The sequence below is a fragment of the Choloepus didactylus genome, chromosome Y (genome assembly GCF_015220235.1).
Source record: "Choloepus didactylus isolate mChoDid1 chromosome Y, mChoDid1.pri, whole genome shotgun sequence".
Taxonomy (NCBI): Eukaryota; Metazoa; Chordata; class Mammalia; order Pilosa; family Megalonychidae; genus Choloepus; species Choloepus didactylus.
The window spans coordinates 26,093,033-26,118,996 of record NC_051335.1 but is presented as its reverse complement, the minus strand read 5'-3'; the positions used below and the strand labels follow the sequence as shown (position 1 = coordinate 26,118,996).

General features: G+C 42.6%; 1 protein-coding gene and 1 long non-coding RNA gene across 2 annotated transcripts in view; one reads left to right on the top strand and one right to left on the bottom strand.

Annotated features, from left to right (window-relative positions):
* LOC119524233 (monocarboxylate transporter 8) overlaps window positions 1-24,565 on the top strand; it is a 50,686-nt gene extending 26,121 nt beyond the window's left edge. The window contains exons 2-6 of the mRNA XM_037822879.1: window positions 12,794-12,938; window positions 15,582-16,032; window positions 16,979-17,122; window positions 20,905-21,133; window positions 22,013-24,565. Coding sequence (XP_037678807.1) covers window positions 12,794-12,938; window positions 15,582-16,032; window positions 16,979-17,122; window positions 20,905-21,133; window positions 22,013-22,233 — 1,190 coding nt within the window. The 3' untranslated portion in view covers window positions 22,234-24,565. The remainder of the gene's footprint in view (window positions 1-12,793; window positions 12,939-15,581; window positions 16,033-16,978; window positions 17,123-20,904; window positions 21,134-22,012) is intronic.
* On the bottom strand, window positions 20,339-25,289 carry LOC119524234. The gene is made up of 3 exons (XR_005214768.1): window positions 25,201-25,289; window positions 21,585-21,939; window positions 20,339-21,223 (listed from the first exon to the last, which is right to left on the bottom strand). It is a non-coding gene; the product is annotated as an uncharacterized LOC119524234 (long non-coding RNA).
* Window positions 25,290-25,964: the final 675 nt, after the last annotated feature.

The window sequence follows — 25,964 nt, the reverse complement described above, 5'->3', positions numbered from 1 at the left end:
CCAATCCTAAACCAAGTAGAAGAAAAGAAATAACAAGGATTAAAGCGGAAATAAATGACATAGAGAACAAAAAAACAATAGAGAGGATAAATATCACCAAAAGTTGGTTCTTTGAGAAGATCAACAAGATTGACAAGCCCCTAGCTAGACTGACAAAATCAAAAAGAGAGAAGACCCATATAAACAAAATAATGAATGAAAAAGGTGACATAACTGCAGATCCTGAAGAAATTAAAAAAATTATAAGAGGATACTATGAACAACTGTATGGCAACAAACTGGATAATGTAGAGGAAATGGACAATTTCCTGGAAACATATGAACAACCTAGACTGACCAGAGAAGAAATAGAAGACCTCAACCAACCCATCACAAGCAAAGAGATCCAATCAGTCATCAAAAATCTTCCCACAAATAAATGCCCAGGGCCAGATGGCTTCACAGGGGAATTCTACCAAACTTTCCAGAAAGAACTGACACCAATCTTACTCAAACTCTTTCAAAACATTGAAGAAAATGGAACACTACCTAACTCATTTTATGAAGCTAACATCAATCTAATACCAAAACCAGGCAAAGATGCTACAAAAAAGGAAAACTACCGGCCAATCTCCCTAATGAATATAGATGCAAAAATCCTCAACAGAATACTTGCAAATCGAATCAAAAGACACATTAAAAAAATCATACACCATGACCAAGTGGGGTTTATTCCAGGCACGCAAGGATGGTTCAACATAAGAAAATCAATCAATGTATTACAACACATTAACAAGTCAAAAGGGAAAAATCAATTGATCATCTCAATAGATGCTGAAAAAGCATTTGACAAAATCCAACATCCCTTTTTGATAAAAACACTTCAAAAGGTAGGAATTGAAGGAAACTTCCTCAACATGATAAAGAGCATATATGAAAAACCCACAGCCAGCATAGTACTCAATGGTGAGAGACTGAAAGCCTTCCCTCTAAGATCAGGAACAAGACAAGGATGCCCGCTGTCACCACTGTTATTCAACATTGTGCTGGAAGTGCTAGCCAGGGCAATCCGGCAAGACAAAGAAATAAAAGGCATCCAAATTGGAAAAGAAGAAGTAAAACTGTCATTGTTTGCAGATGATATGATCTTATATCTAGAAAACCCTGAGAAATCGACGATACAGCTACTAGAGCTAATAAACAAATTTAGCAAAGTAGCGGGATACAAGGTTAATGCACATAAGTCAGTAATGTTTCTATATGCTAGAAATGAACAAACTGAAGAGACACTCAAGAAAAAGATACCATTTTGAATAGCAACTAAAAAAATCAAGTACCTAGGAATCAACTTAACCAAAGATGTAAAAGACCTATACAAAGAAAACTACATAACTCTACTAAAAGAAATAGAAGGGGACCTTAAAAGATGGAAAAATATTCCATGTTCATGGATAGGAAGACTAAATGTCATTAAGATGTCAATTCTACCCAAACTCATCTACAGATTCAATGCAATCCCAATCAAAATTCCAACAACCTACTTTGCAGACTTGGAAAAGCTAGTTATCAAATTTATTTGGAAAGGGAAGATGCCTCCAATTGCTAAAGACACTCTAAAAAAGAAAAACGAAGTGGGAGGACTTACACTCCCTGACTTTGAAGCTTATTATAAAGCCACAGTTGCCAAAACAGCATGGTACTGGCACAAAGATAGACATATAGATCAATGGAATCGAATTGAGAATTCAGAGATAGACCCTCAGATCTATGGCCGACTGATCTTTGATAAGGCCCCGAAAGTCACTGAACTGAGTCATAATGGACTTCTCAACAAATGGGGCTGGGAGAGTTGGATATCCATATCCAAAAGAATGAAAGAGGACCCCTACCTCACCCCCTACACAAAAATTAACTCAAAATGGACCAAAGATCTCAATATAAAAGAAAGTACCATAAAACTCCTAGAAGATAATGTAGGAAAACATCTTCAAGACCTTGTATTAGGAGGCCACTTCCTAGACTTTACACCCAAAGCACAAGCAACAAAAGAGAAAATAGATAAATGGGAACTCCTCAAGCTTAGAAGTTTCTGCACCTCAAAGGAATTTCTCAAAAAGGTAAAGAGGCAGCCAACTCAATGGGAAAAAATTTTTGGAAACCATGTATCTGACAAAAGACTGATATCTTGCATATATAAAGAAATCCTACAACTCAATGACAATAGTACAGTCGGCCCAATTATAAACTGGGCAAAAGATATGAAAAGACAGTTCTCTGAAGAGGAAATACAAATGGCCAAGAAACACATGAAAAAATGTTCAGCTTCACTAGCTATTAGAGAGATGCAAATTAAGACCACAATGAGATACCATCTAACACCGGTTAGAATGGCTGCCATTAAACAAACAGGAAACTACAAATGCTGGAGGGGATGTGGAGAAATTGGAACGCTTATTCATTGTTGGTGGGACTGTATAATGGTTCAGCCACTCTGGAAGTCAGTCTGGCAGTTCCTTAGAAAACTAGATATAGAGTTACCATTCGATCCAGCGATTGCACTTCTCGGTATATACCCGGAAGATCGGAAAGCAGTGACACGAACAGATATCTGCACGCCAATGTTCATAGCAGCATTATTCACAATTGCCAAGAGATGGAAACAACCCAAATGTCCTTCAACAGATGAGTGGATAAATAAAATGTGGTATATACACACGATGGAATACTACGCGGCAGTAAGAAGGAACGATCTCGTGAAACATATGACAACATGGATGAACCTTGAAGACATAATGCTGAGCGAAATAAGCCAGGCACAAAAAGAGAAATATTATATGCTACCACTAATGTGAACTTTGAAAAATGTAAAACAAATGGTTTATAATGTAGAATGTAGGGGAACTAGCAATAGAGAGCAATTAAGGAAGGGGGAACAATAATCCAAGAAGAACAGATAAGCTATTTAACGTTCTGGGGATGCCCAGGAATGACTATGGTCTGTTAATTTCTGATGGATATAGTAGGAGCAAGTTCACAGAAATGTTGCTATATTAGGTAACTTTCTTGGGGTAAAGTAGGAACATGTTGGAAGTTAAGCAGTTATCTTAGGTTAGTTGTCTTTTTCTTACTCCCTTGTTATGGTCTCTTTGAAATGTTCTTTTATTGTATGTTTGTTTTCTTTTTAACTTTTTTTTCATACAGTTGATTTAAAAAAGAAGGGAAAGTTAAAAAAAAAAAAAAAGGAAAAACAAGGAAAAAAAAAAGATGTAGTGCCCCCTTGAGGAGCCTGTGGAGAATGCAGGGGTATTCGCCTACCCCACCTCCATGGTTGCTAACATGACCACAGACATAGGGGACTGGTGGTTTGATGGGTTGAGCCCTCTACCACAGGTTTTACCCTTGGGAAGACGGTTGCTGCAAAGGAGAGGCTAGGCCTCCCTATGGTTGTGCCTAAGAGCCTCCTCCCGAATGCCTCTTTGTTGCTCAGATGTGGCCCTGTCTCTCTAGCTAAGCCAACTTGAAAGGTGAAATCACTGCCCTCCCCCCTACGTGGGATCAGACACCCAGGGGAGTGAATCTCCCTGGCAACGTGGAATATGACTCCCGGGGAGGAATGTAGACCTGGCATCGTGGGACGGAGAACATCTTCTTGACCCAAAGGGGGATGTGAAAGGAAATGAAATAAGCTTCAGTGGCAGAGAGATTCCAAAAGGAGCCGAGAGGTCACTCTGGTGGGCACTCTTACGCACACTTTAGACAACCCTTTTTAGGTTCTAAAGAATTGGGGTAGCTGGTGGTGGATACCTGAAACTATCAAACTACAACCCAGAACCCATGAATCTCGAAGACAGTTGTATAAAAATGTAGCTTATGAGGGGTGACAATGGGATTGGGAAAGCCATAAGGACCACACTCCACTTTGTCTAGTTTAGGGATGGATGAGTAGAAAAATAGGGGAAGGAAACAAACAGACAAAGGTACCCAGTGTTCTTTTTTACTTCAATTGCTCTTTTTCACTCTAATTATTATTCTTCTTATTTTTGTGTGTGTGCTAATGAAGGTGTCAGGGATTGATTTGGGTGATGAATGTACCACTATGTAATGGTACTGTAAACAATCGAAAGTACGATTTGTTTTGTATGACTGCGTGGTATGTGAATATATCTCAATAAAATGAAGATTAAAAAAAAAAAAGGAGGGTTATGCTACTGTTGGCACTGTTGTTGTTGTCTGACTCTTTTATTCTACTTTAGGTTTATCTTTCCTTTTGTTGCTTTTTAGCTTTCATTTTTTTCTTTCTTTTTCTTTTTCTTTTTCTTTTGTCTCTCTACCTTCTTTGACTCTTCCTCCTTCATTGTGGAAGAAATGGAAATGTCCTTATATATATAGTGATGATGGTGGTGAATACATAAATATATGACTATACAGGGAACCATCAATTGTTTACTTAGGATGTAAAGTATCGTGGGTGAACAAAACTGTCTTTTTTTTTTTAATTCAGTTTTATTGAAATATATTCACATACCATACAATCATCCATGGTGTACAATCAACTGTTCACAGTACGACCATATAGTTATGCATTCATCACCATAATGTATTTCTGAACATTTTCCTTACATCAGAAAGAATCAGAATAAGAATAAAAAATAAAAGTTAAAAAGAACACCCAAATCATCCCCCCATCCCACCCTATTTGTCATTTAGTTTTTGTCCCCACTTTTCTACCCATCCATTCACACACTAGATAAAGGGAGTATGGTCCACAAGGCTTTCACAATCACACTGTCACCCCTTGTAATCTACGTTATTATACAATCATCTTCAGGAATCCAGACTACTGGGTTGGAGTTTGGTAGTTTCAGTTATTTACTTCTAGCTATTCCAATACATTAAAACCTAAGAGGTATTATCTATATAGTGCATAAGAATGTCCACCAGAGTGACCTCTTGACTCCACTTGAAATCTCTCAGCCACTGAAAGTATTTCATCTCATTTTGCATCCCCCTTTTGGTCAAGAAGATATTCTCAATCCCACGATGCCGGGTCCAGATTCATCCCTGGGAGTCATATCCTGCGAAAACTGTCTTTTAAAAAAACAGATTGATGAAGAAACCTTGAGGGCCACTACATTGAGACAAATAAGTCAGACACATAAGGACAAATATTGCATGGTCTCACTGATATGAACTAATTATAGTATATAAACTCATAAACATGAAATGTAAGTTACCAGGATATAGAATGAAAGAATGGGGAGTGGTTGCTTATTATGAGCAGAATGTTCAACTAGGGTGAACTTAAGTGTTTGGAAATGGACGGAGGTGAGTGTAGCACATTATTGTGAGAATAAATAACAGTACTGGATGGCGTGTGAAGGTGGTGGAAAGGGAAAGCTTAGAATCACGTATGTCATCAGAAGGAAAGTTGGAGGTTAAAAGTTGGGAATGTATAAAATAGTGAATCTTATGGTGGACAATGTCCATGATTAACTATACAAATATTAGAAATCTCTTTCATGAACTAGAACAAATGTATGACACTATAAGTAGAAGTTAATAATAGAGGGGCACATAGGAAAAAATATATACCTACTACAAGCTGTATACTACAGTTAGTAGTATTTTAACATTCTTTCATCAACAGTAACAAATATACTGTACCAAAACAATGAATCAATAATGGAGGGGGTTGGTTGGGAGTATGGGAGGATTTGAGTTTCTTTTTTTGTCTTTATTTCTTTTCTGGAGTAATGAAAATCTTCTAAAAATTGAAAAAAATAATTGTGGTGATGGATGCAGAGCTGTATGATGGTACCATGGGCAATTGATTGTGGACTTTGGATTTTTGGATAATTGTATGGTTTGTGAACAATCTCAATAAAATTAAATTTTAAAAAAATTAAAAAAAAACTGAACCAAGACACTTTCCCTAGTCTTCCCACAAAGTACAGCTAAAAACACTGGATATTATATATAAAACAAGCTTAAAAAGACACAAAAGTGGAGAGAAGATGGCAAACTAGCTAGGAACCTCATGGGACCCAAGTTACAACATGGAAGTGAGTTCTCTGGAATTTCTTTTTGCCTCATTTATCCCAGACTTGGAGCTGACGAAGCCAGCAATCCAGATATACCAACAGGAGCAAGCTTGCTTTCTCTAGCCAAAGGACCAGGAAAGGAGTAGCCTAACAAAGACAAATATTTAGACAATAATCACTCCAGTTCAACCAAACACCATGGGAAAAAAATGTTCCCCATCCCATCTTTGCCAACAAAGGCCTAGTGGGGAAGCTAAACTTCCACACTCACCCAGTGGTAATAAGGGGTCCCATCCTACCCACCTCCCCACACCAAAGTGGTATCATAGAAGAGTGAGTAGGGAGCCAGGAGTTTCATCCCCTCCCAGGGGTAATGAGGCCTATCCCATCCTCCCTGGTGTCAATGGAAATCACACAGGGAACTGGAATTCCTCCCCTGCCAGAATATAAGGAAGCACCCTAACCTCTACTTCTCAATATACTCCCCTTCCCTAGCTCCACTGAGGTGCTGAAGTACTGTCAGTGAAGGCCAAGTAGGGAAATGGGAATTTCACTCAGCACCATGTCAGTTGAGGATGCGTGGGAAGCAGTAATGAGGTACCTGTCCCAGCCAGTAAGGTTTCGGAGGCCTAGTGAGGATCCTGTAACTCCCTGCTCAGGAGTTACAAGGTACCCCTCCTCTCCAGGGTGTCAATGGAAGCTGAATTTGGGGAACCTAGACTTCCACTTCCATCTGGCAGTGTCAGAAAAAGCCTGCTAAAACACAAGATTTAAATAAGATCTGGAGTCTAATATAATATCCTAAATGTCCTGTATACCATAGAACATCACTCATCATACCAAGAACCAGGGAAATGTTGACTTCAATGAAAAAAAGACAATCAGCTAATACCAAAACCTAAACAACACAGATGTTGGTTATCTGACAAGGATTTTAAAGTAGCCATCATAAAAATGCTTCAATGAGCATTTACAAACACACTTGAAACGACTGAAACATTAGAAAGTCTCAGCAAATAAATAGAAGATATGAAGAGAAAACAAATAGAAATTTTAGAATTGAAAAATATAATAACTGAAATTAAAAAAAAAAACTCAATGGCTAGACTCCATGGCAGAATAGGGAGGACAGAGGAAAGTATCAGAGAACTTAAAGGTAAAATGATAGAAATTATCCAATCTTAACAACAGAGAGAAAAGAGACTGGAAAAATAAATGAACACAGCTCAGGGAACTGTGGAGCTAAAACAAAAGATCTAGCATTCTTGTCACAGGATGAGTCCTGGAAGGAGAGAATAAATGGAGAAGAAGGGGGAGTATTCAAAGTATACTTTGAATTTGAAAAAAAAGTATTCAAAGAAATAATGGCTAAAAAGTTTCCAAATTTGGCAAAAGGCATAAGCCTACAGATTCAAGAAGATGATTAAATTCAAATAGGATGAACTCAAATCCATGCCAAGATACATCATAGTAAAACTTCTGAAAATTGAACACACACAAACACACACACACACACACACATACATAATCTTGAAATCAGTGAGAGAAAAACTGCCTTAAATGTAAGGGAAAATCAATTTTAGTGACAGTAGATTTCTGATCAGAAACTATACAGGACTTAAGGAAGAAGTGGTGCAACATTTTTCAATTGTTGAAGAAAAGATCTGTCAACCTAGAATTGTATATCCAGTGAAAATATTCTTCAGAAATTAGGGGAACATTAAGACATCCTCAGATGAAGGAAAACAAAGACAATTTGTTGTCAGCAGATCAATCCTAAAAGAATGGCTAAAGCGAGTTTTCAAACTGAAAGGAAATGATAAAAGAAAGAATCTTGGAATGTCAGGAAGGAAGAAAGAAAGTGGAAAGACTAAAAATATGGGTAAATACACTAGACTTTCCTTCTCTTCTCGTGTTTTCTAGGTTATGTTTAACAGTTGAAGAAAAATTATAACACTGTCTGATGTGGTTTTCAAAGTATATGGAGAAAATATTTAAGACACATTAGTAAATGGGCAAGGATGAAGGGACATAAAGGGAGATGAGGTTTCTACACTTCACTTGAACTAGTAAAATGTCAACACCAGCAGACTGTGATCAGTTTGTACATATAATCTAATACTTAGATCAATCACTAAGAAAGCTATACAAAGGGACACACACTCAAAAGCACTATAAATAAATCAAAATGGAATTGTAAAAAAAAATTAAGTAACCCACAGAAAAGCAGGAAAAAGAAAAGAGAAAAGAAAAACAAAGGGAACAAACAGAAAGCAAAAATAAAATGGCAGATTAAACCTTAACATATCAATGATTTTGCTAGATTTAAATGGTTTAAATACATCAATTAAAAAATAAAGCTTGGCTGAGTGAATAAAACAAAAATATATCCCAATTATATATGCTGTCTACAAGAAACTGACTTCAAATATGGACCTCCAGGAATTATGCTGGATAAAAAAAGCCAACTTCAAAGATCACATACTTTATGATCCCATATATATAAGTTTCCTGAAATAATAAAATTATAGAGATGGAATACAAGTTAGTGGTTGCCAGTAGTTAGGGATGGTGGGGGGAAAACTCTGGATGTGACTATAAAGGGGTAGCATAAAAGAGATCTTTGTGGTGATATAATAGTTTCATATCTTGATTGTGATGGTGGTTACACGAATCTACACGTGCTAAAATGACATCGAACTATACATACACATTGCACCAATGTCAATTTCCTGGTTTTGATATTGTAATGGGGGAATGTGGGTGAAGGGTGCTCAGGATCTCTCTGGACTATCTTTAAAATTTCCTGTGAACTATAATTATTTCAAAATTTAAAAAGTTTTTAAAAACAGATTAAAATTTTAAAACTATATCAAATATAATTTAAACTTTATTTGACCATACAAAAGATACCTTACAAGCCTAATAATCAGTTTTCATTGTATTATAGAAATTCAGAAAGGCCAAGAATTCTAGTTGATAAAAAAAAAGTCAGTAAGATGATTTACTGAATTTAAATATTTTAAATATTTTTTTCCTCTTTGACAATATGTGTGGGCCATTTTCTTGAAAATCTGGCCTGAATAAAAATACATACTTCATAAACTTGTACTGGTCCTTCCTGCTCTCTTGGGACCTCCCTTTTTTAAAAACATCAGATTTATTGAATTATAATTTACATACAGTAATATTCACTTTCTTTATAGGCTCGGTTCTATGAATTTTGACAAAAGTACATCAACACCAATGTCAAGGTATATAACATTTCCTTCACCCCAAAACATTCCCTTGTGCCCCTCTGTAGTCAGTCCTCTCCGCCCCCCCCCCACTTCTCCTGGCAACCAGTCATCTGTTTTTCTATCTCCATAGTTTTGCATTTTCCAGAATTTCATATAATTAGCAACATGTGAGTCCAGCTTCATTCACTTAGCATAATGCCTTTGAAAATCATCCAAGTTGTTGCCTGTATCTTGTAGTTTGCTCCTGGTTATTGCTGAGTTCTATTTCATTGTATTGATGCATCTCTGTTTATCCATTCATCAGTTGACGGACTTTTGTATTGCTGCCAGTTTGGAGCAATTTTGAAAAAAAAGTTGCTATGAACATCTGGGTACGGGTTTTTGTGTGAACATAAATTTTCATTTGCCTTGGGTAAATACCTAGTAGTGGGATTTCTGGGTCATGTGTATGTGTGTAACTTTATAAGAAGCTACCAAACTGTTTTTCGAAGCAGATTTTATCATTTTGCATTCCCACCAGCAGTGTGTAAGATTTCCAGTTCTTCGACATCCTCACCAGTACTAGATACTGTCAATTTTTTAAGCCATTCTAGTAAGTATGTAACAGTATCTCATTGTGCTTTTAATTTGCATTTCTCAAATAATTAATGATGTGGAACTTCTTTTCACATGCTTATTTGCCGTTCATAGTCTGTGTGTATGAAATGTCTGTCCAAATCTTTTGCCACTTTTTAAATTGGATTAGTTGCTTTCTTATTGAGTTCTTAGAGTTCTTTATATATTCTGGATACAAGTCCTTCATCAGACATCTGTTTTTAAAATACTTTTCCTAGTCTGTGGCTTATCTTGTCATTTTTCTTAACAGTGTTTCTGGAAGAGCAAAAGTTTTTAATTTTAATGAACTCTAATTTATCATTTTTTTTCTTTTATAGCTTATGCTTTTTGTAAATATCCATGAAATGTTTGCCTAACCAAAGATCAAAATTTTTTCTCATGTTTTCTTTTAGAAGTTTTATAGCTTTTATGTTTTACCTTTAAGTCTCTGATCCATTTCCTGTTAATTTTGAATATATGTGACTACTGGTCTTTACAAAACTCTCTTATACATACAACTGCATCTGAGCATCACTTAAAAACAACTTTGAAGAAGGCACAGTAGGGATTTTAATCCTCATTTTACAAATGAAAACACTGAGGATTAGAAAAGAGCTGAGTGACTTGCTCTAGGTCCCACATCTGGTAAGAGATGAAATTGTGATGAAAGCCCAGGTCTCCTATTCTCCCATGCCAGTACTTTTGGATCCAGGCAGTTGGGGCTCAGGATGGGGCCCCAGCAAACCAAAGATCCCCAGTGGGGATCTGAGCAACCTATTTGGCGCTGAGGTAACAGACACAGGTGGTGGACTAGTCCTGACCGAGACAGGAGGTCATCTTTCCATTATCTCCAGATCCAGCCTTACTCAGACTGCATTTCTCTGGCCAACTTGGGCTCCACAACTTAAGAGAGCCAGAAACTGGCCCAGTGCCTGCTCAGGTGACACTCAATAAATACTTTTTGATGCTGGTGATGAAGACTTGGGAATTGTTCAGAGGAGAGCTCTGAAAGTGATTACAGGGATAGAAATTAAAGCTAAGAAGAAAAGTTAAGGTAGTTAAGATTATTTCACTTAGGAAAGAGTGGCCCGAGATGCAACTTGATAACAGTCTTCAAACCAAAAATACTTGGGCTTTCCTTCTAAGGGCTTCTAAGGAAAAATGGGCTGGAAAAAAATATAAATAAAAGGGCAAATTTCTTCTTCCCTGATGAAGAGTGTTACAGATATTTAAATCCTTAAAAACAGGACAAACTCTTCGTAGTGGGTTGAATAGTGTTGCCCCAAAATTCATGTCTACCCAGAAACTTAGTATGTGACCTTATTTGGAAATAGGGTCTTTACAGATGTAATTAGTTAAGATGAGGTCATACTGGATTAAGGTGTCTTTATAAGAGAAAGAGATTTGTACACAGAGGAGACGATAAAGGGAAGAAGGCAATGTGAAGATGGAGGCAGAGATTGGAGTGATTGAACTACAAGCCAAGGAATGCCAAGTATCACTTGGAACCATGAGACGGGACAAGGAAGGATTATTCCCTAGAGCCTTCAGAGGGAGCATGGCTCTGCCAACACTTCGATTTCAGATGTTTATCCTCCAGACTGAGAGAATAAATTGCTGTTGTTTTAAACTATACAATTTGTGAATATTTGTTATGGCAGTCCTAGGAAACTCTAGGAAACTTAAATAATACACTCTTCTTATTTAAGTTTAGAGTCAGGGATTTGCCAAACAAGGGCTCTGATGAAGGATTTCAGCACAGGGGTTAAATGACCCTCTTGCAGTGTCCTTAGAAATCTTTGGATGTCTCCTGAAACTGCCCTGTGTCCTAGTACAATTCCAGGAGACTTTTTTCTGTGCTCTGTCCTATTTCTTAGTCCCAGCATCTTCAAGCAATGTTCCAATGACCAAAATAAGTCTGACCTTAGCTCCTGAAGACTTAAGCCTTAAATTCCTTTCCTCTGAAATCAAATAGCCTAGTGCCTAAGGCTATGAATCTATTTAGCATCCCTGGAATGGACTGAAATGTCAGCTAAGTCAAAATTTTACTCCAGTGCTTGAATCCCGTTTTGCGTCTAGCCTCTGCTTGCACACCTCCAGTGACAGAAGGCTTCATTCTTCCCAACAGAAGATATAATGAAATGAACTTTCAACTAGAAATAAGGAGAATTGGGTTTGAGTCCCTACTCTGCCAGTAATTTGCTGTGTGATCTTTGGCAAGTCCCTTCACATTTCTGGGCCTCAATTTCTGCATCAGTAAAATGGTGGTAGTGAAGTCTGTTTGTTTTAGTTTGGGTTCATTAAGCTGCTGTAACAAATGATCCTCAAAAATTCAGTCTCATGAAGATCAAGAAGTTTCCTTCTTTCTCATGTAATACCCATGGCAGGAACCCCCAATTGGTGAGGGAGAGGGAATTTTGCTCCATGTAGTTCTGCCAGTTTCAATGAATGGCTTCCAAAGTCAGACTGCAATTGTAGCCCACAGGAAGGTAGAAACTTCATGGAGTTCTTTTTATGGTCCAGGACTGAAAATGATACATATCAGTTTTATTCATATTTAGTTGGTCAAAATTCAGTAACATGGTCAGGTCCAACAGTCAAAGAGGCTGAGAAATGTAGCATAGCTGTGTGCCAAGGTAAAAGGAAAGAATGGATTTTGGTGGCTAGCAAGAAGACTGTCAAAGACTTAAGCATAGCTAAAGGTCCATGCCCCAGTTCTGAAGTTCTAAGTATGTTTATGAACTAGTTTACCGGTTCTCACATGGCCTGCTTTAGGCAAGTTGAAAGTCACCTAACTTCTCTTCCCATGAGGGACCAGAAGACTGGCAGTACAGTCCAATGCAATGCTTCCTCTTAAAGGCCAAAGAAGAACTGACATAGCAGCCACACTACTAGGCACCACATTAAAGTAGGGTGACTTTGTGCTTCCTGTCTCTGCAGCATGGGTAGGAGCCCTTGCAATGGGCATGATCTTCTTCTGTTCTCCCATTGTGAGTATATTCACTGATCGTTTGGGCTGCCGAATCACAGCGACTGCAGGAGCTGCCATCGCTTTCATTGGCCTCCATACCAGCTCCTTCACCAGGTAAGTTTAGGGGTTGCTGGCTTCTTTCTGGGCTTCAGCCAGAGACACTCTTCTCATTGCAAGTTCCCTGTAGCCCTGGTCATGTAGGGCCCTCAAATTCTTTGCTCCCAGGATTCATTGTCCAATGGGACTCATCTAGGTATGGTTCCCAGGACATGTTGGTAGGGAATATCCCCAAAGAGGACTCAAGAGTTACAAAGTGGGGACAGAAGCCCAAATCTGTTTTGGCCACTGAATGGCTATGGAACACTGCATAGATCCATTCTCTCTCTGGACCTCAATTTCTGTATCTGTAATATGAGGGGATTAGACCAGATGGTCTTTTCACATCTCCACCAACCTTGCCATTCTGTTCCCTTCTAATATGCCACAGAACCTCATGACCTCACCTTCTCTCCTGGGAATAAGTTTCTTGTGTGGAGACCATAAAAGCAGCTAACATTACAGGATTCCCAAGGGAATCTTATGCCAAAGGAGAAGAGAGTTAGCTGAGCCCAAGGATGTTTAGCATTTCTGGCCCTTTTCCAGATATCACTGGCTGGGTATACCTGGATATTTGGGACAGATAAGTATTCATTACTTGGGCATGAGAAAGAATGTTTAGCAGCAACCCTCACTGAGGTAGAGACCCAGAACCTGTCTGGCAGAGCTTGGTAGTGTCAGGCAAGGAGCAGGCAACAAGTTCTTTTCTGCCAGCCCTGCAGAAGATATACATATGTAGCGAAGGGGAAAAGTGAAGACCCTACATCGCAACCTAAAGAATGTGGGATTCCCACAGAACACCATTGACTCTCCATCAAAGACACTTTGGAAGTTACAGCACCTTCTACTTCCAGTTTGCCTGGGCTGATGCAGGAAAATCCTGGCCCGGAGACACAAAATGACCAGAGTGATATGTCTGGAATGAAGAGAGCTAACTGGTTGGGGACTTACTTTCTGAGCTTGGGTCCCCAGAGAAGGACCATGGTTATACTCTCCAGGATGAAAGTTCCACTCATGGTGGAGAATAAGTATGCTCTGCTACAACTGAGCCCTGTGAGGGTGAGCGAGCTTGCTTTATGACTCAAACATTTCCAGCCCCCTGCCTCCCCACAGCAGAGGTTGGATTTGGCCCACAATAGTTTCCTGACACTGGCCCATCCAGTTGGGACAGAGAAGGAAAAAACCATGTCCTGCCTGGATCCTGCTCAGCCCTCCCAGGACAGCAGCTTGCAACCTTTTCAGGACCCCTACGGTGGTCAGCCTCATTTGCCTTCAGCAAGGCTTCTGTCTGTCTCCTTGTGGGAAGGAGCAAAGATCTGAGAAGCAGCACCAATTCCAGCACTACACAGCAGAGGCCTGTTTTATAAGGCTGAGCAGAGCAAATAAACAAATTAATAACATATGGATCCCATTTTCTTTCCAATACACATGGTTCAGTTACAGGAGGGGAAGTTGTTCAGATGTATTTTCTTCCTGTGCCTTTCTTCGAGCACATTGGGCTAGGCATTCTGTTTCCAGCCCTTAACCCCCTCTCCCACCTTTTTTGCCCTTCCTGTAAGACCATTTTCAGAGCCAAGAAGCTTTATGGATGGCTTCATATCCAGTGAAAAAGTGGTTCTGCTTGTGGCTAAAGTTCCAAATCATCTTTCCTATTGTCTGAGTTAGGGCTCTGAGTTCCTTTGGAGGGCATGGAATGGGGCAGAGTGAAGGCAGGGATGCTGAGGCTTTGGAAAGCTCATTCCAGGGGCTTTCTGTCCTGAGGACCAACTAGAAGATCCACCACATAGCAACCTGAACTGAATTCCATGCTTTGACCCCACGAGTCCCCTCCCTGAAGGTCTAATTCCTCTCCTTTAGACAAGACCCCCAGCCCAGCCAATCCCAGAGTAACTTAAGAATCTAATGGGGGCAGACTTCAAGGATCCTGACAGAAGAAGAGCAGTTGTCTTAGCTATATGTTCCAGTTGGAGCCAACTCTTTTGAAACCAAGGCCCTTTCTCATGTACAGTGAATTCAAGAAGATGGTGATTGATGGTTGTCTTGGAAACATGGATGCTAGCACCACATAATCTCTGCAGATAGGCCCAGTCCTTTTGTATGAGGGCTGAGTCTAACTAGGGGGAAGAAATGCCTGGCCATCGACAGTATTAGATAATTAAGTGGGCAGTGAAGGCTACTGCAAAATATGTGGAGGCACATGGTAGATGGTGGCTGTGGCTTAGCCAATTCTAGAAGAGCAAGAAGGTGAAACTGTTCTAAGGCACTTACTTATACCCTATAGCCACTGATCCTCATTAATATGCTGGGGACCAAGATCAAGCTGGCCCAAACCTTCCAGGTGCTGAGTAGCCTGGTTCTGCCTTTCTTCTGAAGAATAAATACTCTTTGATGGATGCTACGGAACGCATACTAGAGTTACACAGAACACACAGAGTATTCGAGTCAAGCTTTCCTGATTCTTGGTTATGTGACCTTGGCTCTCCTTCCCCATCTGCAAAATGGGTATCAGAAGACTCTGTTCCTTGTCTTCTCTGAGGGTCAGTGGAAGGTGGGGCTGTGGGTTAAGGGTGTGGGAAGGGAGTTCTCAGGAGGGTGAATGGGGAAGGGGAGGTGGATTGCTGCTCAGGCTGCTAAGGAAAATTCCTGGTATCTCTCCCACAGCTCCCTAAGTCTGCGTTACTTCACCTACGGGATTCTCTTTGGTTGTGGCTGTTCCTTCGCCTTTCAGCCATCCCTCGTCATCCTGGGCCACTACTTCCAACGCCGACTGGGTCTGGCCAATGGCGTAGTGTCTGCTGGGAGTAGCATCTTCTCCATGTCCTTCCCCTTCCTCATTAATATGCTGGGGGCCAAGATCAAGCTGGCCCAAACCTTCCAGGTGCTGAGTACCTTCATGTTTGTTCTCATGCTGCTTTCACTCACCTACCGGCCCCTCCTGCCGAGCTCCCAGGACACTCCAAGCAAGAGGGTTGTCCATACCCTGCGCCAGCGCTTTCTGGTCCAGCTCAGGAAGTATTTCAACATGCGAGTGTTCCGCCAACGTACCTACCGCATCTGGGCTTTTGGGATTGCTGCTGCTGCCCTTGGCTACTTCGTTCCCTATGTACACCTGGTGAGGAAAACTAGGGTGGGCCCACCCCACCTGGCCCCAGGAAGCTGCCCTCAACCTGCCTGGAGTCAGAGGGTGGGGGTAGAAAGGGCAAAGCTGTGACCTTTGGAAAAAGAGACAAAACAGTGGTTGGAGAGACCCAAAGAGGGAAGGGCACAGGCTGAGTGAGGGAGGACCTCAATGGGAAATGGGGGGAGTGCCACAGGGGAAGGCCCCATAAGCTGTAGCTTCCTCACTGATAAATCTAGATGGATTTTTAGGAGGACATAAGCATTGCCTGGATGCAGGAAACTGGCCCAGATGACCCAAAGATAGGGTTTACTAAAAGTGTGTTCTGTGGAATGCTGATCTTTGTCATCAAATGATTTTGTATAGGATATAAAATATACTAGATCTTGCTCTTTCTCTTAGAGCTACACAATGTGCAGTAATCTCTTAATGCCCTAAAAATATCAAGCAGTAAACTAAACCTGTTCAGCTTTGTTTAACCCAATAGCCAACAAACTTAATTGGCCATAGAACCCTTGGTCATATCCCAGTTTTATCTTCCACAAACCTCATATTTTAGAACATGCTTTTCAAAGAGTTGCCTGGAAATTGGTGGATCCTTCTCCCCTGGTGATCTGGTGTTGCCCAAGGTGTCAGTTCTAGGTCTGGGATTGGGGAGTGTGGAAGAACCCTTGGATTTTCTCAGCTGTTAAGGTTGTGTTCTAACCTACCAGGACCTAGAAGGGGCTTGGAGACACACCACTCTCACAATGCTGCTTAGAAGCCCAGAATCCAGGATCCAGCAGCCAAAGAGCTTGTCTTAAAGCTAGGGCTATAGGGGAGGGGGTTCTTGACCTGATCCAGGGAAGTAAGAAGTGGAGGGTTCTGTATATGCCAACAGTTAACCAGTCAGTTCCTCTTCCTCCTTCTGTCCTGGGGGTCCTGGTGCTATGATTTTCAGATGAAATATGTGGAAGAGGAGTTCTTGGAAATCAAGGAGACCTGGGTGCTCTTGGTGTGTATTGGGGCTACCTCAGGCCTCGGGCGTCTTGTGTCAGGCCGTGTCAGCGACTCCATTCCTGGACTTAAGAAGATCTACTTGCAGGTAAGTGTGATCACCCTGTTCACTGTGGGGAAGAACAGCCTGCCACAGATAATGGGTTATCCTTAGCCTTTGGGATAGCATGGTAGGGTGTGCCACTGTTGTGACCCGAGCTTCAGTTATGACACCAGCTTGTTATGTGGCATGGGAAAGTCAACCAAACTCTCTAAGCCTGAGTTTCCTCTGCTTTCAAATGAAGGCAATCATCCTTGTTATGCCCTCTTTCACCAAGATGAATTAAGGATCCAGTGAGAGCAGTGTGTATTGAAAATCTTTAAATTTCCATTTAAAAGGAAACAAATTAACAATGTCTTTCATTGAAAGGGGAAACCGAGGTCAGGAGTTAGATGCTGCCCCCCATTGCTACTCTGCACTATCTTGGAGGGTCTTGGGCATCTGTATCCCTCTGTGACCAAGTGTCTCTCTTCCTTAGGCCTAGGCCCATATCCATCACCTCTTGTACTTCCAGAGCTTACACTGGTTTCCAAATGCCATTCTATCAGTGGAGACAAAAAATGTTTCAAAAAGGCCAGACCTCACTTATCCTCTCTAAGTTCCAGTTTCCTCATCCGTGCAATGGGAATAATTCTTACCTTTTCTGTCTCACCTCCCAGGTGAGGATCAAAAGAAACATACATGAGCACAGGCTTTGGGAAGTATAAACAAAAAGTTACAGCTACACAAGCTTTAATCCTTCTGACAATGACACAGGTAGCTTCCTGTTGTGGGCAATAGCCACGTGGCTAGTCCAGAGGTCACTTTCTTTGTCAATTGGATTCTGGTCTGGTTTGAATATAGACTACTACTCAGGTTTTCTGTCTTTGTCTACCTTGTGGCAATATAGCCTTTCTGGCCTGGCTCATTTTTTGGTTCCTGCAGCTGAGCATGCCAGGAGGTGCCCAAGCGTAGAACCCTGTGAAGGTATGAAGGCAACCCCAGAAAACAAGTGGTCACAAATAAGCCATCAGGAACATAGTTGAGCTCTGACTCACTTGTCTCCTGGGGAAGCCCTAATAGAACTTCCAAGGGGCCCTGACTACACTCATGGCAAAGATTTCTTTTTCTGACAGCCCCAAGTATTTTTCCAAATAATCCTCAGATGTCTTGGTCAAGGATATGATTAAGGGTTTCCTGTTGTGTTTAACCCTATGTTAGATTTCCAGGAGCTGTTTTGTCAGAGGTAGAGAAGTTCTTATGGCCCATCCAGGCTAACCTTTCATTACGCTGATGGAAAAACTGAGGGAAAGCCTCATACAGCCAGTAGTCGCAGAACTGACTTCCAGTAGTCTTCTAATATTCCATTTTACCCTAAGTGATAGATGGAAGAGGAAAGTCCCCAGAGATGGTAAGAGATATGGCCAAGGTCAAAGAGTCTATGATTGAGACAAACCAATTATGAAATTTGGAATTCCTGTGCAAATGTCAGCAAGTGCCTTATCTGGGCGTTTTGTATAGGAGTATGTGTGGCTTTCCAAGCCTCTTCCACATGCCATCCTGTGGATTTTTCCAGCCAGTATCAACAGCTCCAAGATGCCAAAGGGTTCTAGAAATCAGGGTGAGCTGGCCTTGGGCTAGGGCTTTATGTTGAGGAGAGGTAGCAACCCCTGCCTGGCCATATAGCCCATTTGATTCTCATCACAGATCCTAGGAAAGAAATAGGGCCCTGGCAGCCTTTGCTTTCTATTGTGTATAGGGTGCTCTGAGGGGGAGACATTAGCTAGTTAGAGGCAGAGTAAGGCTCAGGACCTAGTGCTTCTGCTGATCACTTTTCCCACACCCCTACAGCTCTCTCCTCCTTTCCACTCTTACATGACCCAGTTTTACCACTTAAAATCATATAAAATAATCTTATAGTATTATAGCTGAAATATATAGCCATTAACTTTTAGTGCAACTCTCTAATTTTACAAATCGGGGAAGTGAGGCCTAAAGAGGGAAAGTGACTTGTCCAAGCTCATCCTGCTAGTGAGTGTTTCAGGCTGAGAGCATAAGACAAGGGATGAACTTCTCCCTTCTCTTGAGCTTCTCAGAACAATCCATCACAAGAATTTGGAAGCAGCCTGTCATTACCCCTATCCCCCTTTCTCTCTCAGTCAGATGTAGGAATAAAGGCCTGGGGGAAGAAAAAAGCGTACACAGCTCCAGGTTCCAAGAGCCACCCACACCAAGCCCAGATCTACTAGACCCTGTGGTTCCTGCTGTTGGCATGTGATTGGCTTGAGCCTCCAGACAGTCTGCCTAACTATCTGTCAGGAAAGAATATGGTGACAATCTGCAGGACAACCTCACTTTGGGCCAGTTATTGAGGCCTGATTCTCAATTCCAAGAAGGACTTTTAATTTCAGCACCCGGGCAAGTCCTCCTGGAGGATGTTAAGAAGTAGTAATTAGAGCTGATTAAAATCAGTTAATGGGGTCCTTTGTGTTATATGGTGGTATTAACTCTTTTTTTATGGAATTAATGCTTAATTGCCCTAATGGGCTTGGCTGATAAGTGAGCTTGGTTTTATATCATATTTGTGTGATGTGAATTTCCTAGAGGAGAAGCTGGGGATGCCTGGATTCTTATTACTAGCTTCTGCCTAGCCATCCCCAAACAGCCTGGACAAAGTTCAAAGTTCTCTCAACAAGAGAGATGTCCTCAGATGGCATGGCCTGGACATTCCTTCTCTCCAGAAACCAATAGGCCAACCTAACAAACCCATAGCTAGCAACAACACAAAAACTCTTTAGGGCATGAAAAAGTCTTGATCATCCCACTTCTTCCATGTGCTCTTGGGTAAGTCAGCCTGACTCTGTGAACTACTAGAAAATTCTTGGACCTGTTAAGGCCTGGATTGATAGGTCAGATCTTAGCCCTGGCCCTGGAAAGACCAGGCATGCTTGTTTCAGTCAGTGGTGGGGGCAGACTTCTTTCTCTGGATGCAGCCCAGGTCTTCAGTCTGGCTTACAAGCATGGGGATGCAAATAACTTTAATAATTATTATACTAAAACAGCTGTGTTCCCAGTGGCCCTCCCTTCTGTTGAAGGGAAAACCAGCCTCTGGAAAGGCAGTTTCTTTGTTTTGGAGGCATTTTGCTCAGCCCAAAGAAAGTCAGTGTCTAGTCAGTGCCTCTGGGCTGGCTTTGGGCTCCATAGACCCTCTCCCAGTACCTTGGTTCTCTTGAAACAAAGGGGCTCTTCGTTGCCCTGTCAAGGTACCAGCCAAGCCCAGTGGCTGCCAGAGCTGTGCTGAGATGTATGCATTGGGTGCTGTGTTCCATATCCTAAAGTATGGAACACTTCCTGTCTGCCTCTCCCAATGGTCTCCTTCATGAAGAGGTGTTTTCTAAAATCAGACCACCATAAAAATGGGCTCCTTCTCCATTTCAGGAAGCTGTGCCTTCCATTCAGTCTCCCATCCAATCATCATGCAAATTATCATCACTTTCTCCCCTTCCTCTTCCCATTCCTTACTTGAATCTGAGAATATCAATATGGCCTGGTCCCAGACCCTGATTCTTGGGTGCCAAAACAGAGGATCAGAAAGCAAATATAGCAATTCCCTTTTCTCCAGGGCAAAGACTAATTTTTTGAAGCCAAGGGTCATGGCTTTTAAGGGGCTCTCTTAAAGACTTTAAATCCTTCAGTGCAAGACTTAGACTTGGACCTGAATAACCATTTTGTTGACACCCTTCTGACCCATTTTATAGATGCTAGAAATGAGGCCCTGAGAAAGGAGATGCAATTTGCTATGTGGTCTTGGCTGGCCAACACAGCATGACTTCAGGCCCTTGCTCCTCTAGGTTATCTCCTTCCTGCTCCTGGGCCTGATGTCCATGATGATTCCCCTGTGCCAGGGCTTCTGGGGCCTCATCGTTGTCTGCCTCTTCCTGGGTTTGTGCGATGGCTTCTTCATCACCATCATGGCCCCCATCGCCTTTGAGCTGGTAGGCCCAATGCAGGCCTCACAGGCCATTGGCTACCTCCTGGGCATGATGGCCCTTCCGATGATTGCTGGACCCCCCATTGCAGGTGAGGCTGATATTCCAGGGAGGTCAGGAGTCGGGGGTTCCCCCTTTCCTCTTGGTCTGTGTTTAAACAGCCTTGTCAGAGTGCAGGAATCTGGTATAAAAAAAAAAAAAAGGCTAAGCACAGTATACTGCATGAATTCATCTGGGGAAATGGGTTTTCCATGGCTGTATCCCTATTTCAATGGGTTTATTGTAGACAACATGGCTGCTTCCAGGAGGGGAGTGAATGAAATGGGTTTGGCCTTCCTGACAATTCTATTAATCCAGTATTCTCTCTGCCATGGACAAATGATTATTGGCAAGGTAGCTGGGTAGGAAGAAAATAGAAAGTGGTCTCTGGTTTTACTCATATTTAGAGATACCCCACTCTCCTCTTCTGCTGGCTTCTGAACTGAGCTTGTGGATGAGATTTGATTAAAGTCAGACCCTGGGACTGGGCCAGTGAGGCTCACCTCCAGCAGGCAGAAGGCAGAGTGGTGGTTTGGCATCTTTCAGCACTCTCAGATTCTCCCTCCACTCTCCCAGAAGAGCATTGTTGGTATCTCAGGGGAATAAAGGAAACAAGGAAAACCAATGAAAGTAGAACTTCATTTCCTTTCTAAATGATTTATTGCAAACACTGACACATGGGCTAGTCTCTCCAAGGCTGGTCAACAGTACCAAGGACTTACAGTCCTAGTATCTCACAGAATGGCCACCTGCCTTATAGAGGTTTTATTTCTTTCTTCTAGGATTGTTTGAGTTGAGAGGGCTCCTGAGTCAAGGCAGTGCAGGCCAAGGTTCTCTGGATAGGCATTATCATGGACCCTAGAAGATGAAAAGAGCACCTTTCAGAAGTAGGGCAAAATTGAGCTTGACTGGTCTCTCTTGACTGTTGCAGGCCTCCTCCGCAACTGTTTTGGGGACTACCATGTGGCCTTCTACTTTGCCGGTGTACCCCCCATCATCGGGGCTGTAATCCTCTTCTTCGTCCCTCTGATGCATCAAAGGATGTTCAAGAAAGAGCAGAGGGATTCCAGCAAGGATAAGATGTTGACCCCTGATCCAGACCCCAATGGGGAGCTGTTGCCAGGTTCCTCCACCCCTGAGGAACCCATCTAATGCCTCTTTATTGCCATTGTGTGCTCCTCCCAAGCCCTTCCTGAACTTCACCCCACCCCGCTCAGCATTTACATTTTTGCCACCAGCACACTTGCTCCTAAACCTACGCACACAGCGTTTTAGCCACTTGACCATCCCCTTGGAGCCCAAACTCCCGGTGTTCCAAACTCATTAACCAAACTCTCCCCATGAATGCCTTTAAACTTGCCAGGGCCCTGTCCTCCCAGGATCTAGGGAAGCTTGGTATTAACCCCCTGGCCTTTGGAACCTTTCCATATACTTTCTAACCCCTGGGGGAGGAAAGAGATGGGACTTCCTGGCCCCAGCTTTTTAGTCACCCACAAAAAGCAATTCTCAAAGGTGCTATTGTATCCTAGGAGCCTGGTGGGGAGACCCAACCCTCTGTCTGTGGAGAAGTTCATTGCCATCCATCCTTGGTAGCTATTGATGGGGGGAGGATGGGGGGAAGGAAGGGGGAGGTCAGAGAGGCAAAGTGAGACAAGGTGCCTTGTTTAACCTCAGAGTCTGAGAGCTGTGCCTTCTTAAGAGCTGTGGGTACCATCATTTTACAAGTGTACAGGCAGTCTCTGCATCATATGGCTTTCCTCCATTTTTTCCTCTACTGCTCCCTGTCTTCTCTTCCTCCTCTTTCTTTCTGTGACTGCCATAAACACATGGGTGCTTGGAGAAAGGAGGGCCCAGAGGCTGGGCCAATCAGTCTCTCACCCTGGCCCAGCCTACCCCTGACACTAGCATCAATCCCACTCATCTCAAGTTGATAGAATCATAGACTGGAAGAGTAGCATATCATATCGGGAAGGGACCTTAAACACCATAGAGCTCCGCTTACTGATTTTAGACTTCCCAGGCCAATGCACTAACCTGGAGGCCCTCACACTTCCCACTTTTGTATCTGCCTGTCAAATGTGAAGAAACTCCTTTCATCTCAGCAGGTAGAGAAGGATTGATGACAGGGAGATGGCATGGTGGGAGGAGAGGCAGTAGTTATTGCCATGGTGAATGACCAACTCCTCCATTTCTCATTACTCATGACAGGTCAATATTTCCATCTGGGGCAGGCCAGGGAAGAGACTGCCCTAGAGAAAATTCCATTCTCAACCTGAACCCCCAAAAGGTATAGGTAGCAGCTATACAGGGGTTGGACAATTTCTTTTAGGAAGGGAAGACATTTTAGCCTGAGCACCCTGGGCCACTCTGCTTAGTGGGCTTGCCACATCTCCATTGGGCATGAAAGATGCCAGAAAATGTGGACTTTGGAACATGTTCCTCCCTCTGAAATAGGTGCCAGCTGCTTCCCTGTGCTCAAGCTCTGGGCAACAGTCTTGCTGAAGAGCATTTCCAATGCCTCTGACTAGGGACAGAGAGCACTGCCAGGCTGTGTCCAGCCAGCACAGCTCAGCTCATTAGAAACTCAGCCTCTGCCCTCATTCTTCCTCTTTGGGTCTTTTTCTCCCCTCTCTGGGCCTTTGCTCTGTTCCTGTCACCCCAAATATTCATCATCTTTTTGCCAGGCATCCTTGGCTATCACTCAGAGCTAACAATGACCCACCACCCCAAGCCAGGGCCATCACGGGGCCAGGAGGATGAGGTTGCTCCTGATAGGCTCCAAAAAGGACAACTGTCCCTACCCATGATTTTTTCCGTTACAAACAGGCAGCCTGGGCATAGCTGGCTTCTGATGGTATCATTCAAGGCCAAAGTCCTGAGCCCCCTCCACTGGTCCCCATTCAGCTTTTATCAATTCTCCAAAGGACAATCCACTGGTTCTTGGCTCTGTGGGTGGGAAGGGGCCCAGTTACTAACCTGTTAGTCAGAATAGCAGTGGAGCAAAAGAAGCTGGCCCCCATGAGTCCTGTAACTCCCAGGAAAGACCATTCAAAGTGCTGAAGCAGCAAATCCCCTGCTTCCATTCCTCCCTACCTCACCCCCACTATGTCACCAGAGGGTGGTTTTCCTGGGCATTCTTTGTTGCTCCCAGTGTGGATAGCTCTTAAGAATAAGACTGCCATCCACTTCTCTCCAGATGAAGAAAATACATTCACAGATCCCAAATCTCCCTGATCAGTTGGTCACACAACATGGGGGCATCAGTTTACTTCTTCTGACATGTACATGCACATTTGTGGATTTGTGTGCTTTTGGAGAGAATGCTGGTTGGTGATAGCAGCACAGTATTACTATTTAGGGTAGGATGCAGCCTTTCATGTGCTGCAGTTAAATCTAGGAGAATGAACAAAATTTGGGAACTCAAGACCTGGGACATTTACATCCTCAAGGGGTTTGGAACAAAATAAACAGATCTAAAAATCTAGCCTTGGTATGTTCATTGCCTACAAGGGTAAAATAGTCTTTACCTGGTTAACAGTAGGAGGTTTGGCTTCAGGACTTAACTCGCATTTCAAATCATCTGTCTATGTTCTGTGCTAGATCAAAAATTGGGAAAAGAGCTATATAAGGGCTTGGAGTGGGGTGGACTGTTTGGGATTGGATTTTTTTAGGGAGCTTTGAAATGGAAAAGTGGTTCCTTCACAATACAGGTACATGGTCACTGGCTGAATCAGAGTGGAGGTCCTGTCAAGACCACCACCTTATTACAAAAATGCCATGTTGAAAACTGGCAAAGACCTTAACAATAATCCAACCCAACCTCCCTTTTCTCCTACTCATGCTATTGATGGGGAACCTCAAGGAACTTGTATAGTTGGGTCACACAGCAACAGAGCCCAGAATTTAGGGTGATACAGAAGAGAGAACTACAAGAATGATGAAGCTGGGAATAACCTTAGAGACCCCCTTGTCTATCCTCTGCATTGATTTTAAGTGGGGAAACTGAGGCCCAGAGAGAGGAAGGAACTGCTGGTTCACACAGACCATCAGTGACAGCAGGCTGAGAACTGAACTTCCAGTCCAATCGAAACCTTTCATTTTATAGATGAGGAAACTGACCTGAGAAGGAGAAACTGACTTGCTCACTTCATTCATTCAACAACTAAGAAATGAGCCCATTTCCTGCAGGATGTCAGGAGGACCATCCCTGAGAACAAATGAAAACAGTAAAGTCAGGCTTTTGGCACACCCGATCTCTTCACCAGACCCTCCACCCTCCAACCAACACATACTTTTGATATTCTCTCTTCGCAGGCACTCCAGACTTTCATACACCCTTGGCTTTCCACCCACTGCCCTTCACACCCAGCAACCCAAGAGGTACAAAGTCCATTTCCCTATGGCCATGCTCTGGGGTGGGGGAGAGCTATATGGGGGGGACTGGCTTCCTATTGTCATTTCTCCCCCAACTCAGTGCCAGACACCTTCTGGCTGCAGGCCTCCTCAGTTTCTCCCACTGAGGCTAATTACTCTGCCACTCTAACAGGCCCCAGGCTCTATCACCCAAGGTCTGCTGCCCCCTTCATGCCCTCCCCCAGCAGCTCCAAAGCCCCAGGCTGTGTTTGATCACCCAGGATCATTAGATTTCAAAGCTATTGATTCTCATCATTTTTATGACCATATGCTCTCCTCTAGGGCCTTTTCATGTCTGAAAAGGCAGCCAGCAGCTCCCTGACACTTTCTCCACTGCAGCAGGGCAGGCTAGCTGATGGGATTACAGGTCCCCAGGAAATCCCCCGGGCCTGATAGCTGGTGTCTAGATAGGGTAGGTGCTGGTTTAAACCAGAGCCCTTGAAGCAGGTTTTGAAATTCTCATAAACTGA